Source organism: Jaculus jaculus, chromosome 9 (genome assembly GCF_020740685.1).
Source record: "Jaculus jaculus isolate mJacJac1 chromosome 9, mJacJac1.mat.Y.cur, whole genome shotgun sequence".
Classification (NCBI taxonomy): domain Eukaryota; kingdom Metazoa; phylum Chordata; class Mammalia; order Rodentia; family Dipodidae; genus Jaculus; species Jaculus jaculus.
The window spans coordinates 123,549,075-123,569,658 of record NC_059110.1 but is presented as its reverse complement, the minus strand read 5'-3'; the positions used below and the strand labels follow the sequence as shown (position 1 = coordinate 123,569,658).

General features: G+C 45.0%; 1 protein-coding gene across 1 annotated transcript in view; it reads right to left on the bottom strand.

Moving 5' to 3' along the window:
• The window catches only part of Grb2 (growth factor receptor bound protein 2), a 79,485-nt gene extending 59,576 nt beyond the window's left edge, over positions 1–19,909 (bottom strand). The window contains exons 1-2 of the mRNA XM_045158143.1: positions 19,893–19,909; positions 4,570–4,776 (exon numbers count right to left, since the gene is read on the bottom strand). Of these exons, the coding sequence (XP_045014078.1) occupies positions 4,570–4,647 (78 nt within the window). The 5' untranslated portion in view covers positions 4,648–4,776; positions 19,893–19,909. The remainder of the gene's footprint in view (positions 1–4,569; positions 4,777–19,892) is intronic.
• Positions 19,910–20,584: the final 675 nt, after the last annotated feature.

The window sequence follows — 20,584 nt, the reverse complement described above, 5'->3', positions numbered from 1 at the left end:
GTCTCAACATTTTGATACTAACCCTGACTACGACCACAGCGAACTTTAACCTGAAAAATTTAAAATTGGTTAAACTTCAGTCATTTTACAACAAAACAAGGAGCTGGGTATGGTGGCACATGCCTTTAAGCACTTGGGAAGCAGAGAGGTAGGAGGATAGAACGCCATGAGTTCGAGGCCACCCTGAGATTGACTAGGTCAGCCTGAGCTAGAGTGAGACCCTATCTCATAAAAAAAAGAAAAGAAAAGAAAAGAAAAGAAAAGAAAAGAAAAGAAAAGAAAAGAAAAGAAAAGAAAAGAAAAGAAAAGAAACATACAAGGGGCAGATAGATGGCACAGTGGATAAAGAGTTTGCCAGGCAAGCTTAAGGACTGGAGTTTACATCCCAAGCAATCACGTAAAAGGTGGACTCAGAGGCACTTATCTGTAATCACAGGTGGAAGGCAGAGACAGAACAGGAAACAGTGGAACGGTCAGCCTGGTAAAGGCAATGGAAAACAAGAACCACGCCTCCAACAAAGTAGAAGAGGACTGGCATCTTCAGTGGTCCTCTGACCTCCACATTGAACATAGCAAGTATATGCTCACATGTATGCACACACAACAGAGAAACTGCTAAGCCACCTGTCTAGACCAACATTTTTTAAAAAATTAAAAATTTTTGTAATTAGTTCTCTGAAGTGTCATTGCTGGGCTACTGTATGTTCTGATACATGGCAGCAATTCACCACCAAGAAGGCTACACTGGTCCTTCACAAACCTGTGTAGACATGAGGAGAAAGCAAACAGTTCTTCATCTCCTGGGAAAGTCAACCTTTATCATCTCTGCTAAGCGCACTAACATGACCTTCTTATTTGTACTTTTTTAACCTCGAAAGAAACTGACTTAGGGGCTGGAGAGATGGCTTAGTGGTTAAGCACTTGCCTATGAAGCCTAAGGACCCCGGTTCGAGGCTCGATTCCCCAGGACTCACATTAGCCAGATGCACAAGGGGGCTCACGCGTCTGGAGTTCGTTAGCAGTGGCTGGAAGCCCTGGTGCGTCCATTCTCTCTCTTTCTCTCTCTGTGTCTCTCTCTGTGTCACACTCAAATAAATAAATAAAAATGGACAAAAAAAAATAAAAAAAAAAAAGAAGAAACTGACTTAGAACACTTAAGACCAACTCCAGCTTTGCCAGGTTTGACTATGTAAGCCTGTGCCTATTTCTGTACCCATAAGATAGCCTAGCAGGTTCAGTGCCCATGATCAGGAACAATGTGTAAGTCAGAAGCACACATCCAATATTCTGTAAATGGTGACTTCACCCTATGGCTTATGGAGACCCTGAAGGCACATTGCATTTCCTTATTCATCTCTTTCTCCAAAAAAAGGAAGACTGCTCTTTAGCCAGGCTACTCAACACAGTCCTGTATAGGAACTGAAAGTCCATCCTCAGCATCTACTGGAAACACCACTAGCAAAATGAACTGGGCTGAAGGGATGGCTTAGCGGTTAAGGAGTTTGGCCTGCAAAGCCAAAGGACACAGGTTCAATTCCCCAGGACCCACATCAGCCAGATGCACAAGATGGCACACGCATCTGGAGTTCATTTGCAGTGGCTGGAGGCCCTGATGTGCCCATTCTTTCTCCCTCCCCCCACCGTCTCTAATAAATACATGAAATAAAAATAAATCAAAAAAAAAAAAAAAAGGTCAGGTATGGTGAGGCACGCTTTTAATCCCAATACTCAGGAAACAGGTAGGAGGATTGCTGAGTTTGAGGCTTCCCTGAGATTACATAGTGAATTCCAGGTCAGCCTGAGCTAGTGATACCCTGACTCCAAGAAACAAAAAACAAACAAAAACACAAAGAATATGAAGAATAGTAAGCCAAGCGAAGTGGTGCATGTCTTTAATCCCAGCACTCAGGGAGCAGAAGCAGGAGGATTGCCATGAGTTCAAGACCAGCCTGGGACTACATAGTAAATTCTGGGGTGAGACCCTACCAAGAAACCAAGAAAATGATGTTGAGAATGATGGAACACGTTTGTAATTACAGAAATCAGGAGACTGAGGCAGGATTGATGCAAGTTCAAGGCTAGCCTGGACTACACTACTTCCAGGGAGACCAGAGCTACATAACTACAGGAGACTCAAATCAATCAAAAAAGGGCTGGAGAGATGGCTTAGCAGTTAAGGCACTTGCCTGTGATGCCTAAGGACCCAGGTTCAATTCTCTAGGTCCCACATAAACCAGATGCACAAGGTGGCATATGTGTCTGGAGTTTATCTGCAATAGAAGCCCTGGCACACCCATTCTCCCTCTCTTCCTCTCTCTTTCTCTTGGTCTCTTATAAATAAATTTTTTAAAAAAGGGCTGGAGAGGTAGCTTAGTGGTTAAAGTGCCTGCAAAGCTAAAGGATCCCAGTTCGATTCTCCAGGACCCATGTAAGCCAGATGCACAAGAGGGCACATGCATCTGGAGTTCATTTGCAGTGGCTGGAGGGCCCTAGCGTGCCTATTGTCTCTGTCTCTGTCTGTCTCTCTCTCTCTCTCTGCCCCTTTCTATCAAATAAACAACCAAAAAATTTTTTTGTTTTTTTTTTGTTTTTTTTTTGTTTTTTTTTTTTTAAAGGGAGCTCAGGCAGGGCATGGTGGCACAGGCCTTTAATCCCAGCACTTAGGAGGCAGGGGTAGGAGGAATGCTGTGATTTCAAAGGCCAAGCTCTGAGAGTACACAGCGAGTTCCAGGTCAGCCTGGGGTAGAAGGAGACTTTAGGGAAAAAAAAAAAAAGTTTTCGGAGCTGGAAGAATGGCTTAGTGGTTAAGGCGTTTGCCTGCAAAGCCAAAGGACCCAAGTTTAATTCCCCAGGACCCACGTAAGCTAAATGCACAAGGAGGCTAATGCATCTGGAGTTCATTTGCAGTGGCTAGAGGCCCTGGCATGCCCATTCTTTCTCTGCCAAATAAACAAACAATATATATACGTTTTCATTCAGGCTACAAATGTGGACACTTGAGAAGCCAGTCTTATTATATGATATTACAAGTGGATTATCTGTGGTAATCATGTAATCAGTAATCATGGCACAGAAACATCAAATTACCTTTGTATACTGCCGACATAGTCAGCTACCTCTGCTGGGCGTTCAAGCTAAGCAGCGGAAACAGAAGACACATGTACTTCTAAGGTGGACAGCTGGCTCTGTTGGCTTACTCACAGACAACACAGACTCACAATCCTCTCAAAGAGCTTTGTATCACAACAGAGGTGTCTTCTCCCTTAGCAGCTTTTCAGTATCACCTTCTATGACGTTCAATTTATATTACTAACACAGAGAAACGACTGTGCTGTAACTCCACTGCTTAGAGCAGCGAGGGCAAAAAAACAGTAACTAATAGGTCCACATAACCTACCAAAAAAAAAAAAAAAAAAATCATGATGGGCATGGTGGCGCACACCTTTAATCCCAGTACTGGAGAAGTCGAGGTAGGAGGATTGCCATAAGTTCAAGGCCACCCTGAGACTACATAGTGAATTCCAGGTCAGCCTGGGCTAGAGCAAGACCCTACCTCCAAAAAAAAAAAAGAAAAAGAAAAGACACAGGTCCTCCTATATAGTTCTTTCCATAAATCACATAATCACTTTTTTTCCTTTATACAGTCTAAGAATTTCACTCAGGGGTAGTGAACAAATGGCTGAAAAATACCAACAATTTAGACTAAAGCTCAGAGGGAAAAAAATGTTAAAACTTGGAAGCACCATAAGCACTTAACCAGTAAGTTTAGACTCTTTGATAACACCTACCCCTATAAAGATAAATCACACACCCAAGGGCAAATTGCTCCAGTCAATTAGGTAAGCAACATAATTAACAAGTGCCAGGTGGGGAGCCAATACTTCCATAAACAGTGGATCCCAATATAAGCTAAAACTGTGAAGAAGGTCATTTCTAAGCAGTCAGCGATTTTTTCAAGCAATTAGGTTTTAATAAAGTAACTACACCTCAAGTTTCTCTTACAAAAATCAAAATTAACTTGTACAATGACAAGTTAAGCACTTTTCCTTAGAATTCCAATAGTCACCCCCCCCCCCCCCAGCAACAAAAATGTACTGAAGTTCTTAACTGAGCTTTGGAATATACTTCTAAGCTCTCTAAACTGGGAAATTAATTTCTAACTAGTAGGATCGTGTTACAGAATGCAAACTCTTTGGGCTATGTATAGTAAGACAAATGGAATGCTTTTACAGAGATAGTTCAAGTTGAAATCTTTAAAAATTCCTGCATGTTTTTGTACAATTCTGTAAAGTATATTAATCTACTCATAACCTTCCTTTCTACAATCATATTACTTTGACTTCTGAAATACCACCACTATTAACAGAAGAGGCAGTCACACAAAGGCAGTTAAAGACCACATATTTCACCAACTCTCTTGTCATAGTTCATTTTCTATTCAGCATCTACCCAAGCTTTCCAGATCAAACCCAGTGATAAACATTAAAGAAAGAAAAGAAGCACTGCCTGTGTGTTGTCAGGGTGCAAGAAGGGGCTGGGCACAAGAGAAGCAACCACAGCAACACTTACCTTAAGGATGTCCCCCCGTTTGAAGCTCAGCTCATCGTCAGCAGTAGCTTTGAAGTCATATTTGGCGATGGCTTCCATTCTGAGCGACGCTCAGTGCTCAGCAGCCTGAAGCAGGGGGGAAGGGAGTCTTCCCTGCTGAAGCGCCCTCGGTTCAGCCGTTCCTCTCTTCTGGGATGACTCCTGCACACTGGGACACACAATGCCACCCTGAATCAGAAGAGCGATGATTAAGAGAAGTGGCCAGGATCGAAGGCAGCCCCGCCCTACCAATCGGCCTGCAGTCCCAGCCCCCACGCCCCCTGGCTCGGAGGGGCTCAGCCCTCCTCCTCCCTGCCAGGCAACAGCTCCGTTCTCCTTCTTCCTCTTCTCTGCTTCGGCCCCCAGGCGACTGACAGGCCCAGCGGCCAATGGCAGCAGCTGCTACAGCTATTCCAGAATACACTTCCTCTTCCTTCCCACTGGGTGTGCACAGGAACCGGCTAGAGCCCTGTTCAGTCTCCGCCTTTCCTCCAGCACCCTTCACACATCTCTTCTCTAGCACCCAGGCAGTTCACTTAGGAAAGACCCACCCAGGGGGTGGCACTAGACTCCTCTCAGGCCTTTCTCACTTCCTGAGCACCTGGACTCCCTAGTCAAAAGCAAGCCATGGACCCTTCTTGAACTGCTTAACTTTTAACTGAAAGCTAAACCTTTGTCTATTCTCAAAAAATGAAGAGCCGGGCATGGTGGCACATGCGTTTAATCCCAGCACTTGGGAGGCAGAGGTAGGAGGATCGTGTAGGAGAAGTTCAAGGACAGCCTGGGACTACAGGGTGAGTTCCAGGTCAGCCTGAGCTAAAGTGAGGCCCTGATTCAAAACACAGGGAGGAAAGAAAGAGTAGAGAGCAAGTGTGAGTGCAAGCAGGGCTGACGGCAGGAGATCAATCAAGCCTTTCGTTACCCGGAGCCCAACTTTTTTCCCTCAGAGCCAGAGCAGTACTAAACTGAGGCAAATTGCTTTCTGCACATGGAAATAAAGACTATGGGCCCCTCCTGGTGACGTATGAAGTGATGCTGGGCTGGGGGCAGCGAAGCCCACCCATGGTAAAACAAGCACAAGGAACACAACCTGGGCCTCTGCGTACCTAAAGAAAAAGGGGCTCTTAGTAAGTTGAAAAGGAGACATAAAGGGTGGAGAAAGGAAGGGAGGAGGATACTTAATAGGTTGATATTGTATATATGTAATTACAATGATTGTAATGGGGAGGTAATATGATTGAGAATGGAATTTCAAACGGGAAAGTGTGGGGGTGGGGAGGGAGGGAATTACCATGGGATATATTTTATAATCATGGAAAATGTTAATAAAAATTAAAAAAAAAAAAAAAAAGTGTGTACAATAAAACTGAAAACTTGTACACAACATTAAAGTAGTAAAAATGAATAAAACTAAAGTTACATGTGTCAATGTGAATGTTGAGCCAAGAAAATTATGGAATATATTCAGTGTTAAAATATACAGCATAGGGCTGGGGAAATGGCTAAGCAGTTAAGGAGTTTACTTGTGAGGTTTATGGAACCTGGACCCACATAAGCCAGATGCACAAGGGGGCATAAGTGTCTGGAGTTTGTTTGCAGTGGCTAGAAGCTCTGGCGTGCCCTTTCTCTATCTGCCTCTTTCTCTCTCATAAATGAATAAATAAAATATTTAAAATAAAAAAAAAAAAAAAAAAAAGAAAAAGGGGCTCTTGCTCTCGTCGGCACCGGCATGGTCTTCCTACAAGCTAAACAAAGCAGAAAATAAGGGCACTGGCGGAATGGGGACAGATTATTTATAGTGGCACCTTTCTTGGATAATTACCACCTAGCAGCTCATCTGAGGGGCATCTTTTGTTCTAAAGTTAACATTTGGGGCATTAATCAAGCATAGCTACAAATGGAGTAGGCAGCAAACCAGCTGGGAATACTTAGGCTGGATGACAGGAGTATTAGCAAGGAAGAGAGAAATCACCTGGTAAAAGTCCTACAAGATGATTCCAAAGGGCTTTGAAGGGTTTTTTTTTGGTTTTTTTTTTTTTAAGTTAGGATCTCACCACATAGCCCAGGCTGACCTGGAACTCACTATGTAGTTTCAGGCCAGTCTCAAACTCACCACCACCCTCCTACCTCTGCCTCCTAGGCATTAAAGGCATGTGCTACCACTCCTGGCTTAAAGGCCAAATAGTCTACTGTAACCAATAAACCATACCAATGTTTGCTCTTTCAGTCCTTGCATAAGATTCCTTATGTGATACTGGCTCTCATAGAGGAAAGTAGAGTTTTCCAGCAAACATTTGCATCTTAAAAATACAGAGCTGGGGCTGGAGAGATGGCATAGCAGTTGAGGAGCTTGCCTGCCAAACCTAAGGACCCAGATTCAATTGCTAATCGTAAACCAGATGCAAATGTTGGCACAAGCATCTGGAGTTCACTTGCTAGAGGCCCTGGCATACCCATTCTCTTTCTATCTGCCTCTCTCAAATAAGTAAATAAAATTTTTAAGAAATATAAATATTGAGGCTGGCAAGATGGCTCAGTGGTTAAAAGTATCTTCTTGCAAAGCCTGCGAAACCAAATTAAAACTACAAATATTAACCTAAGTTTCTTTAAAGGCCATTCATTATACTTTATTCTTTTTAACAAAGGAAATCAATATCTGCAGTTTTAGAAGTCAGGTATTAGAAGGCTTACAAAAAAAAATCAGTCGCCCCACCCCCAATCTTTAATCCCAGTACTCAGGAGGCAGACTTAGGAGGATGACAGTGAGATCAAGACCAGCCTAAGACTCATAGTAAATTCCAGGTCAGCCTGGGTTAGAGCCAGACTCCACCTCAGAAAACAAGCAAACAACCAACAACAACAAAAAAAATCAGTTCCTTGCCGGGTGTGGTGGCACACGCCTTTAATCCCAGCACTCAGGAGGCAGAGGTGGAAGGATTGCCATGAGTTTGAGGCCACCCTGAGATTCCACAGTGAATTCCAGGTCAGCCTGGGCTACAGTGAGACCCTACCTCAAAAAACAAAACAAAACAAAACAAAAAAATCAGTTCCTCTACCAACACCTGCAAGCTATCACCTCAGCTTTGTTTTTCGCTTTCTCTTTATACTTACATAAGCCTCTACTGCTGGGTCCTTATTCCAACTGTTAGCAAATGTCATAAAAGCAAGGCCTTAGCTGTCTCACACCAGGCAAGTCCCCCCTGATTTATCCCAATAAAAGCACATATTTCATCTTAATCAGTAGTATTATATAATATTGTTCGATGATGACTTAATTAAAGTACTGCAACCAAATATTGGTGTGGTGGTGGATCTGGAGTTTTCTGCAGTGGCTGTAGGCCCTGGCACACCCATTCTGTCTGCCTGCCTCCCCCCCCATAAGTAAAATAAATTTTAAAAAATTGTTTTGGAGGGGCTGGAGAGATGGCTTAGCAGTTGGCAAAGCCAAAAGACCCAGGTTTGATCCAGTATCCACAAAAGGTCAGATGCACAAGGTGTCACATGCATCTGGAGTTCTTTTGCTGAAGGACCTGGCATGCCCATCCTCTCTCTCACTTTCTCTCTCAAATAAATAAAATTAAATTTAAAAATCAGAGTTCCAGAACAAAACAAAACCAAAAAGGAGAATCCTGCTGCTATGCTCAACTCATCTGCTACAGGTTTCTGAAAAGAGCCTTAAGATGTCTAATGTCAAACCAGGAGCAGTGGCACCTGTAATCCCAGAAGATGGGAGGTAGGAGATCACCGTGAGTTCAAAGTCACCCTGAGACTAGATAGTGAATCCCAGGTCAGCCTGGACTAGAATAAAGACCTTAAAAAACCAAAGGAGCCGGACATGGTGGCACCCCCTTTAATTCCAACACCAGTAGGCAAAAGTAGAAGGATCACTGTGAATTTGAGGCCAGGATAAGACTATGTATTGAGTTCCAGGTCAGCCTGAACTAGAGAGAAACCCTACCTAGAAAAACCAAAAAACAAAAAGAAGGGCTACAGAGATGGCTTAGCAGTTAAGACACTTGCCTATAAAACCTAAGGACCCATGTTCAACTCTCCAGGTCCCACATAAGCCAGATGCACGTGACACAAGCACGCGAGGTGGCACATGTGCACAACATGGCGCACACACTTGGAGTTCTACTGCAGTGGCTGGAGGCCCTAGCACACCAATTCTCTCCCTCTCCCTCTCTCATAAAGCAAAAAAAAAAAAAAAAAAAAAAAAAGTTTCCAGCCGTGGTGGCACATGCCTTTAATCCCAGCACTGGGAAGGCAGAAGTAGTAAGATCACACCAAGCTCAAGTTTACCCTGGTCTATACAGTGAATCCCAGATCCTGAACTACAGTGAGACCCTACCTCAAAAAAACAAGGGCTGGAGAGATGGCTTGGTGGTTCAGGCACTTGTCTGAAAAGCTTAAGGACCCAGATTCAATTCCCCGGAACTCATGTAAGACAGAAGCACAAGGTGGCACATGCATCTGGAGTTCATTTGCAGTGGCTGTAGGCATGGTAAACTCATTCTCTCTCAAGTAAATTTTTTTTTTAAAATGTCAACAACAACAAAAAAGAGCTGGGTGTGGTGGCACACGCATTTAATTCCAGCACTTAGGAGGATAGCTGTGAGTTCAAGGCCACCCTGAGATTACATAGTGAATTCCAGGTCAGCCTGGGCTAGAGCGAGACCCTACCTCAAAAAACAAAGGGCGGGGGGAGGGGGCGCTGCAGAGATGGCTTAGTGGTTAAGGCACTTACTTGCCTGGGAAGTCTAAGCACCCATATTTGACTTTCCAGATCCCACATAAGCCAGATGCACAAAGATGAGGCAAGTATAAGGTCACACATGCCCACTAGGTGGCACAAGTACCTGGAGTTCAATCACAATGGCTGAGGCCCTGTTGGGTCAACTCTTTCTCTCTCTAAAAAAAATTTTTAAATTAACCAGGCATGGTGGTACACACCTTTAGTCCCAGCACTCAGGAGGCAAACTTAGGCAGATCACCATGAGTTCCAGGCCACCCTGAGACTACATAGTGAATTCCAGGTCAGCCTGAGCTTGAGCGAGACCCTACATCAAAAAAAATAAAATTAACTAAATAAAATTTAATGGGCTGGAGAGATGGCTTAGTGGTTAAGGCGTTTGCCTACAAAGCCAAAGGAGCCAGGTTTAATTCCCCAAGACCCATGTTACCCAGATGCACAAGGGGGCGCATGCATCTGGAGTTCATTTGCAGTGGCTGGAAGCCCTGGTGCGCCCATTCTCTCTCTCTCTCTCTCCCTCCCTCCCTCCCTCCTCCCTCTTTCTCTCAGTCAAATAAATAACTAATTAAAAATAAAATATTAAGAAATTGAAAATAAAATAGCTGGCCATGGTGCTGCATGCCTTTAATCCCAGCACTCAGGAGGCAAAAAGGTAGGAGGATTTCCTGAGTTCGAGGCCACCCTGAGCTAGAGTGAGACCCTGCCGCAAAAAAGAAAAAAAAAAAAAAAAAGGAAATAAACTGGGCATGGTGGTGCATGCCTTTAATCCCAGCACTCGGGAGGCAAAGGTAAGAGGATCACCAAGAGTTCAAGGCCACCCTGAGACTACATTGTGAATTCCAGGTCAGCCTAAGCTAGAGTGAGATCCTGCCTCGAGAAACCAAAATAAATAAATAAAATTAATTGAAAATTTTTTAAAAGTTTATGTCAGGAGTGGTGGTGCATGCTTTTAATCCCAGCACTCAGGAGGCAGAGGTAGGAGGATCCCTGTAAGTTTGAGGCCAGCCTGAGAGTACATAAGTGAATTCCAGGTCAGCCTGGGCTAGAGTGAAACCCTATCTCAGGGAAAAAAAAAAAAAAAAAAAAAAAAGAGCCTAACACTTGTGAAAGTTGAAACTATTCAAGTAATCACTTAAGTAACACTTATTCCTTTGTGAGATACAGACTGAAAAAAAATCAATACTTCGATAGTTGTGCCAAAATAAAAATTAGCATCTTGTTTAGAATACCTCAAAAGGTCAGTTTACTAGGTAATCCATAGTAAAGGAATCCCAAATTTCCACTCAAGATGGGTAAATTCTACCCTATATGGACAGTAATTGCTACAAGAAAGAGATTTGAAGATAGACACAATGTACACTTGTACTGTCAAGTCATATTCTCAGGGAGAAGTACCTCAGCCAATCAAAATATTGTTCAGGCCTGGAGATTCAGGTCAGTGATAGACATGTGCTTATGCAGGAAGCCCTGGGTTCAACCCCACAGCTGGGGCTGAGGGTTGCACACTGTGTGCCTGACTGAAGCGTCTCTAAATTGTCACTACGCATCTCCAGCCTAGCACATGAAGACAATTTCGAAACTGTTCAAATAACAGACAGTATATCTGAAAATACAGTATCCTAAAGGAATCTGTATGCTTTTGTTCTCTTTCCACTTTGTAATTCTCTTTTCCTCCAAATTTGCAGAAAATACAATACAGCCAGGTATGGTGACCCACCCACACTTGGGAGGCAGAGATAGGAAGACTATTTGAGGCCAGCTGTACACAGTGGATTCCAGGCCAGCCTGGGCTACAGTGACACCCTACCTTGAAAGGCCAAAAAAGAAAATACAATACACAGCACTGGGCCAACATAGCTTAGTGCTGAGTCTGCCTTGTCTGAAAAGGTAGTCAAATGCCATTCATTTAAGTAACAATCCTGTTGATTACAGCTATAATACTGAACAAGTCCTAGTTTTCTGACCAGGATAATGGACAATAACTACCTTATAAGAATCACTGAACATTAAACTAGATCATATATATATAAAATGCTTTGGACAGAGCCTACCAAGTGTCACTTAAAATAAATTGTAAATGATACTCTATTTAAACCATTTTAAAAATGCAAGACAAAGCTGGGCGTGGTGGCGCATGCCTTTAATCCCAGCACTCCAGAGGCAGAAGCAGGAGGACCGCTGTGAGTTCAAGGCCACACTGAGACTACATAGTGAATTCCATATCAGTCTGAGCTAGAGTGAGAACCTACCTTGGGAAGAAGGGGGAAAAAAAAAAAAGAGCAAGACAGGGCTAAAGCTATGGCTTAGTGGTTAAGGCGCTTGACTGCAAAGCATAAGGACCCAGGTTTGATTCCCCAGTACCTACATAAAGCCTGGTGCATGCATCTGGAGGTCGTTTGCTGTGGCTAGAGGCCCTGGTATGCCCAGTCACTCATTCATTCTCTCTACCTCTTTCTTTCAATAAATAAATATAGGGCTAAAGAGATGGCTTAATGGTTAAGGCTCCTGCCTGTGAAGTAAAAGGACCCAGGTTCAATTCTCCAGGACCCACATAAGCCAGATGCACAAGGTAACCCCACTCATCTGGAGTTCCTTTGCAGTGGCTGAATGCCCTAGCATGTCCAGTCTCTCTCTTTCTCTCTACCTGCCTCTCCCCCCCCAAATAAATAAATAAATAAATAAATAAATAAATAAATAAATAAATCCTATTTTCTAAAAATGCATACCCTTACTGGGTCTGTTGGCGCATGACTATAATCCCAACACTCAGGAGACAGAGGTAGGAGGATCACTGTGAGTTCCAGGCCAGCCTGGGCTAGAAGTGAGACCCTACATTGGAATAAAAAAAAAAAAAAAAAAAGCCAGGCATGGTGGTGCATGCCTTTGATCCCAGCACTCAGAAGGCAGAGGCAGGAGGATGGCTGTTGAGTTTGAGGCCAACCTGAGAGAGAATATAGAGTGAATTCCAGGTCAGCTTGGGCTATAGTGAGACCCCACCTTGAAAAAACAAAAGCAAAAACAAAAGGCTGAAGAAATGGCTTAGCCATTAAGGCATTTGCCTGAGAAGCATAAGGACCCTGGTTTGATTACCCAGGACCCATGTAAACCAGATGCACAAGGTGACACATGCATCTGGAGTTTGTTCTTACTGGCTAGAGGCCCTTGCATGCCCATTCTCTCTTTCTCTCTATCTGCCTCTCCTCTCACTCTCTCATAAATAAATATTTTTAAATAAAGCATAATATTAAGGAATTTACTTCCTACATTGATCTCACTGAAAGTGTTAATAAGTAATGTGCAATACCAGATCAACAGCCTTGAGTTTATCTAGGGGATATCTTTCTATGCAGGTACCAAGACATATCAAGTTTTTAAAACTGGGAAAAACAAAAAGGAAATCTGGGTGTTGTGGGGCACACCTGTAATCAAAGCACTTGGGAGAGTGAGGCAGGAAGACTGGGCATGTTTGATACCAGCCTGGGCTACATAGCAAGACCCTATCTCAACAAAGATCAAAAAAATAAAAGTTCATCCCAAACTGGGTATGGTAGCACACATCTTTAATCCCAGCACTTGGGAGGCAAGGGTAGGAGAACTGCTGAGTTCCAGGCCAGCCTGAGACTACAGAGTGAATTCTAGGTCAGCCTGAGCTAGAATAAGACCCTATCTCGAAAGGGGGGGGGGAGGAGTTCATCCCAGTATGTAAAGCAATATAATACACCAATTTATGCTTAAATTTGTTCAGAAGTCTAACAATTGTTATCGCTACTAGTGATCTTAGATAATACTACTACTACTTTCTGTGTAATAATACACCTCAATTTTGTTTTACAGTAAGCATGTATTGCTTTGTAGTTCCAACTCAAACCAAAAAGCTTACACATGCTCTGTAATGAGGCCTGGATTCAACTGTTGCTTTACCATTTTTAAATAAGATGATGCCGGGCAAACAATTTACATTCTTGAAGACCCCTACTCCCATTAAACTGCAAGGTAAGGACAATAGCAGTATATACCTTATAATGGCACTTACATGATTACTAAGTAATAAAGCCAGCAAACCATCTCAGTCTCTGTCCTTTCAAAAATATAGGTTCACAATATAGGTGTTGTGACAGTAAATCTAGAACTGGTTTCTATACATATGAACTCAGAAGAAATCTCTGGTAGGCAAATTAACAGTGTATCCACTACAAACTGGGACCTGGCGCTGGGGATGTAGCTCCATAGTAGGAGCCCTTGGCCTATCAAGCCTGGGTTCAATGTCCAGCACCACAAAAAACACAAACAAACAAAAGCACTTATTACTGAGTCACATATGATAGCACATGCCTATGATCTCAGTATGAGGCAGAAACTCAAGAATCAGTAGTTCAAGGTCATCCTCCCTATACAATGAGCTAAAGGTCAGGCAGGAATACTTAAAGACCCTGCCCCCCCCCAAAAAAAAAGAGCTTGGGGTTCAATACAGTAATAAGAGTGCTTGCCTAACATGTACAATGTCCTGGGTTCAATCTCCAGGACCATTTAAGAGGGGCTGAGGAGATGACTCTGGTTGAAGGTTTGCCCAAAGCTTAAGCATGAGGGCCTCTGGGGCTGGAGATAGCCAAGACTCTCCAGAATACATGTAAAAAGCTGGTGTGGAGCTGGCAGTGGTTAAGGCATTTGCCTGCAAAGTCTAAGGATCCAGGTTTGATTCTCCAGGTCCCATGTAAGCCAGATGCACAAGGCGGTGCATGCATCTGGAGTTTGTTTGCAGTGGGTAGAGGCCCTGGCGTGACCATTCTCTCTCTCTTTCCCTCTCTCTGTGTTGCTAATAAATAAGTAAATAAATAAAAATAAATATTGAAAAAACAAACAAAACAAGCTGGTGTGGCCAAGCACATCTGTAGCCCCTGTCTGGGAGGTGGGGAAAGGACACAAAGACCAGAGAGTCGCTAGGGCCCACTGACAATAATCAGGATGACGGAGAGACCATGTCACAATAAAATACAAGATAAGCAACTAAAGTTCTCCTTTGCCCGGTCATGTGCATAAGGTGCCCATCTGCATACATGTGTGCGTAATACATGTGTGCATACATCACACACATACTACACACACACACACACACACACACACACAACCTAAAAAAGAAAAAAATTTGAACTCCTAATCCTCCTGCCTCTACCTTCCAAAGATTAAGAATACAGGAATTTAGGGCTAGAGATGGTTTAGCAGTTAAGCACTTGCCTGTGAAGCCTAAGAACCCTGGTTCCAGGCTCGATTCCCCAGGACCCACATAAGCCAGATACACAAGGTGGCACATGCATCTGGAGTTCATTTGCAGTGGCTGGAAGCCCTGGTGCACCCATTCTCTCTTTCTCTGCCTGTCGCTCTCAAATAAATAAAAATAAACAAAAAAGAAATTTAAAAAATACAGGATTTTACACTATGCCCAGCATGATGTGCTGTTTCCTAAAAAAAAATAAACCAGGCATGATGGCGTAGGAGGGTCACCATGAGTTCAAAGCCACACAGAAAATACATAGTGAATTCCAGGTAGGCCTGGGCTAGAGAGAGACCCTACCTTGAAAAAAACAAACAAAACAACCTGAAACTCTGAAACTGCTAAAGGAAAAAGTAGGGGAAACCCTTCAACATATTGGTCTTGGCAAAGACTTTCTGAACACAACCCCAATTGCTCAGGCAATAAAACCACAGATTAATCACTGGGACCTCATGAAATTACAAAGACTTTGCACTGCAATGGACACAGTGAAAAAAGCAAAGAGGCAACCTACAGAATGGGAAAAAAATCTTCGCCAGCTATATATCTGATAGAGGATTAATATCTAGGACATACAAAGAACTCAAAAAGTTAAATAAGTGAGGTAACCCAGGCCCAGAAAGCCAAGCACCACATGTTCTCTCTCATATGTGGATCCTAACTACAGATGATTGGGCTTCTGCATGAGAATGAAAATACTTAGTAGCAGAGGCCAGTAAGGTAAAAAGGAGACATAAAGGGTAGAGAAAGGAAGGGAGGAGGATACTTAATAGGTTGATATTGTATATATGTAATTACAATGATTGTAATGGGGAGGTAATATGATGGAGAATGGAATTTCAAATGGGAAAGTGTGGGGGTGGGGAGGGAGGGAATTACCATGGGATATATTTTATAGTCATGGAAAATGTTAATAAAAATTTTAAAAAAGTTAAATAATATGGAATCAAACAAGCCAATCAAAAAAATGGGCTATGGAGCTAAATAGAGCATTCTCAAAGGAAGAAATACGAATGGCATATAAGCATCTAAAAAATGTTCTACGTCATTAGGGAAATGCAGATTAAAACTACATTGAAATTCCATCTCACTCCTGTCAGATTCGCCACCATCATGAAAACAAATGATCATAAATATTGGCGGGGACGTGGGAAAAGGAACCCTTCTACACTGCTGGTGGGAATGCAATCTGGTCCAGCCATTGTGGAAATCAGTGTGGAGGTTCCTAAAACAGCTAAAGACTGATCTACCATATGACCCAGCTATAGCACTCCTAGGCATATTTCCTAAGGACTCATCTCATTTCCTTAGAAGTACGTGCTCAACCATGTTTATTGCTGCTCAATTTATAATAGCTGGGTAATGGAACCAGCCTAGATGTCCCTCAACTGATGAGCGGATAATGAAGATGTGGCACATTTATAAAATGGAGTTCTACTCAGCGGTAAAGAAAAATGAAGTTATGAAATTTGCAGAAAAATGGATGGATCTGGAAAGGATTATACTAAGTGAGGTAACCCAGGCCCACAAAGCCAAGCGCTACATGTTCTCCCTCATATGTGAATCCTAGCTACAGATGATTGGGCTTTTGCGTGAGAAGGAAAATACTTAGTAGCAGAGGCCAGTAGGTTAAAAAGGAGACATAAAGGGAAGAGAAAGGAAGGGAGGAGGGTACTTAATAGGTTGGTATTGTATATATGTAACTATAATTATTGAGATTGGGAGGTAATATGATGGAGAATGGAATTTCAAAGGGGAAAGTGCGGGGGGGGGGGGGGGGGAGAGGGTATTAGCATGGGATATTTTTCAGAATCATGGAAAATGTTAATAAAAATTGTGAAAAAATGAGATTAAAAAATATGAAAAAAACAAAACAGAAAAAATAAAAAATAAAAGGGGGTGGAGTCATGGCTTAGAGGTTAAGGCACTTGCATGCAAAGCCAAAGGAAAGCCAGGCGTGGTGGCGCACGCCTTTAATCCCAGCACTCGGGAAGCAGAGGTAGGAGGATTGCCATGAGTTCAAGGCCACCCTGAGATGACAGAGTTAATTCCAGGTCAGCCTGGACCAGAGTGAGACCCTACCTCGAAAAAACAAAAAAAAAACAAAAACAAAGAAACAAAGCCAAAAGACCCAGGATTGATTCTCTAGGACCCACCTAAGCCAGATGCACAAGGTGGCACATCTATCTGGAGTTTATGTGTAGCGGCTAGAGGCCCTGGTATACCCATTTTCTGCCTCTCACTCTCGCAAATAAATAAATTTTTAAAAAATGATAATTGGGGGCTGGAGAAATGGCTTAGTGGTTAAGCACTTGCCTGTGAAGACTAAAGACCCGGTCTGAGGATCGACTGATTCCCCAGTACCCATGCAAGTCAGATGCACAAGGGGGGCGCATGCATCTGGAGTTTGTTTGCAGTGACTGGAGGCCCTGGTGTACCCATTCATTCTCTCTGTCTTTCTCAAATATATAAATAAAAATATTTTTTCAAAAAGAAGATAATTGCCAGGCATGGTGGTGCATGCCTTTAATCTCAGCACTCAGGAGACAGAGGTAGGTGGATCACTATGAGTTCGTGACTAGCCTGAGACTACACAGTGAATTCCAGGTCAGCCTGGGCTAGATAGAGTGAGACCCTCCCTACCTTGAGGAAAAAAGAAAAAAATTACTGTTAGTATTTTAAGGGTGCCTTTTGCAAATTTGCTTAAGATGAAAATAATATTCACTTGCACAAAGAGGAAATCATCTTTGACAACCACGGGAGGACAAATCTCACTATCCAACCAAGAATTCCTCTGAACTCAGCAAAAAACAACTCAACTTTCTCAGATGAGCAATGGTGGCTCCCAGTTCTGTTTCCATTTCCCAAATCTATTACTACTTTGGGATAATAATTAACCAACTGCTACTGCACACATGGGACAGGAATCACTGAGAAAAACCTCTGAATACCACTAACAAGCTGTACTTAACTTCAGCAGGTCTATCAAAGTTGAATTATCTGCTGAGGAAGCAAAACTGCCTCAAGCATTAAAATGCTTCAGTTTTTGCATTAAAAAAAAAAGGCTAATTAGGGCTGGGGAGATTGCTTAGCCATTAAGGTGTTTTCCTGAAAAGCCAAAGGATCCTGGTTCAACTCTGCAGGACCCACGTAAGCCAGATGTACAATGGGGCCAACGCATCTGGAGTTCGTTTACAGTGGCTGGAGGTCCTGGCATGTCCATTCCCCCCCCCCTTTACTTCTCCCTCCCAAGTAAATAATAAATATTTTTTTTAAAAAAAGGCTAATTATAAAACCAACCCTCTTTTTATGTTTGGGATTAGGAAAAATTTGAACATGGGGAAGGGCAAATAAAGTTATTTCGGGCAAAAAAAGGGATGGTAGTGCATGGCAGTAATCCCAGCACTTGGGAATGGCTGAGGCAGGAGGACCACCAGCAGATTGAGATCACCCTGGGAATTATGAAGATTCTATCTAAATTTAAAGGGGGGGGGGAGAGGGCTGGAGAGATGGCTTAGCAATTAAGGTACATGCCTGCAAAACCTAAGGATCCAAGTTCAATTCTCCAGTTACCACGTAATCCAGATGCACATGGTGGCTCGTACATCTGGAGTTTGTAGTGGCTGGAGGCCCTGGTGTGCCCATTCTCTCTCTGTCTCTATCAATCTCAAATCAATTTAAAAGGGGGGGGGGACTGTGGAAATGCCTTTAATCCCAGCACTTGGGAGGCAGAGGTAGTAGGATCACTGTGAGTTCGAGGCCACCCTAAGACTAAATAGTAAATTCCTGGCCTACCTCGAAAAACCAAAATAAATTTTAAAAAAAAGTAGTAGGGCTGGAGAGATGGCTTAGCGGTTAAGCGCTTGCCTGTGAAGCCTAGGGACACCAGTTCGAGGCTCGATTCCCCAGGACCCACGTCAGCCAGATGCACAAGGGGGCGCACGCGTCTGGAGTTCGTTTGCAGTGGCTGGAGGCCCTGGCGTGCCCATTCTCTCTCTCTCTGTCTGCAGCTATCAAATAAGTACATAAAAATAAACAAAAAAAAATTTAAGTACTAATTTAATCCCCAAACAGTCCCAATCTTCACCCAATCTCTCAACACCAAAAAAAAAAAAAAATGTAGGAAAGAATCAAACACCAAGAACAAAAACATGATCTTAAAAAGTGAAGAAAACACGAAAATACAACCACCACAAGCAGACCAGACCACGCTGTGATCCAGTGGCAGTATTGATTACTCACGGGTGAATTCAATTCTTTTGAGCCTCCCAGTTCCCAGAAGGAGAACTTAAGACTCCCACGGCTCTATAGCAACCCTTCTGGCTGGCTGAAAGCTTATAAGGAAAGGAAAGTAAACAGGGAAGAGGTATCGTCCCGAAAAAGAAAACAGAATCTTGAAAGTAGGAAACCTCACAGAACTTCGAAAATTATGCCACAGGGCAAAGAGCAAGAAGGGGAAGTAGATTAGAAGCAGCAGAAGAGGAGGAAGGGGGGGAAAAAAAAAAGGAGGTGGAGGCGGCAAATGACTAGCGTTACCGAAGCGTTCCGTGGGCCCAGTAGAATGGAGAGAGAGGGAAGGCAGGGACTGAAGCTCGGATGTGAAAGGCGGGCATAAGGTGAACTTTCTTTCGCATCCTGGGTTTCTTTTCTGAGCGTCGACAAAAATCGCACTACGAACAAGACACCCGAGTGCACTTCGGTCCGCCTGCACAGCGCGCTTTTCCCGGCATCTGTAGCCAGCCGCCGGCCCACGAGCATCCCCTCCGCGCACGCCCATCTGCCGCGGCGCTCTACGTTTCTGACTAGTGATTTTTACGATTTTACCCGAAAAGCGCTGGCACGAAGAAGCCGGGTGGGCACCGGCCCGGGCACGACCCCGCACGAGCATCGGGCTGCGAAACGCCGGAGAGACGGTGACGTGGTCGCCGTGCGGGTCACGGCAGCATCCTTCACCGCGGCACCCAGGCCCCGGCCGCCACCGCCTCCCGCGCACACCGGACCGACCGCGCCGCGCGGGGACGTCCTCGTCCTCAGCGCGGGAGGACCCGACCGTCCCCAGGAAGGAAGCGCCCCGAAAGGGGAAACGGGGAAGAGTCCGTGAAGCGCCGAGGTTCCGCTCCCGCTGCCGGGCCTCGCCGTGCCCACCGCCTTCCCCCGCCGCGGCTCCGAGGAGGCTGGGCCCGGTCTCCCCGCTGCTCCCCCTACACACACACACACACACACACGCACGCACCCCGCGGCCGGTAGGAAGGGGGGGGACCGAGCGCCCTTGCCCGCACTCACCGGCGGCGCAGCTCCCCGCTCCGCCCGCGCCGCGAGCGGACGCCGACCCCGCCGCCGCCGCCGCCGCCTCCCCGAGCGCAGCGTCCCGCGTCCGTCCGTCCGCCGCCGTCAGCGCCTCGGCCCTAGGTCGCCGCCGCCGCCGCCGCCGCCGCCCGGTCGCTGAAGCAAGCACAAGCGCCTGGCTTCCGCTCTCCGTCCCGGTCCCGCGAGAACTGCACGCCCCCCCCCTTGCACACACGCACACACACGCGCGCACACACACACGCACGCACGCACGCGGCCCCGCCCCGCCGCGCCGCGCCCCGCCCCCGCGAGACTTCCCCGGGCGGAACAGGCCCAGGGCGCAGGCGCCCCTCCTCCAGCGGCCCGCCGCGGGCAGGTAGAGCGGCCGGGGTCGCGCGCGCGTGCGCATGCGCCGGGCCGCCCGCGGCAGGTGGCAGGGGCACGGCCCCGCCCCCGCGGCCCGCTGTAACCCTGTGGGTGCCACCGCTGGCCAAATGATAGCTGTGTCCTGAGAGAATAACGTTCCCCGCACTCTAATAGGCGCTTTCCTTTCCCTTTCTACCAAACCAAGGCAAAGCGGGAGGAGGAGAGTCCGGAGAGATGGCCGAGCGGTTCAGGCGCTTGCCCGCGAAGCCTTAAAGACCTAGGTTCGATTCCCCGGTACCCACGTGAGCGAGCTGAATATGGGG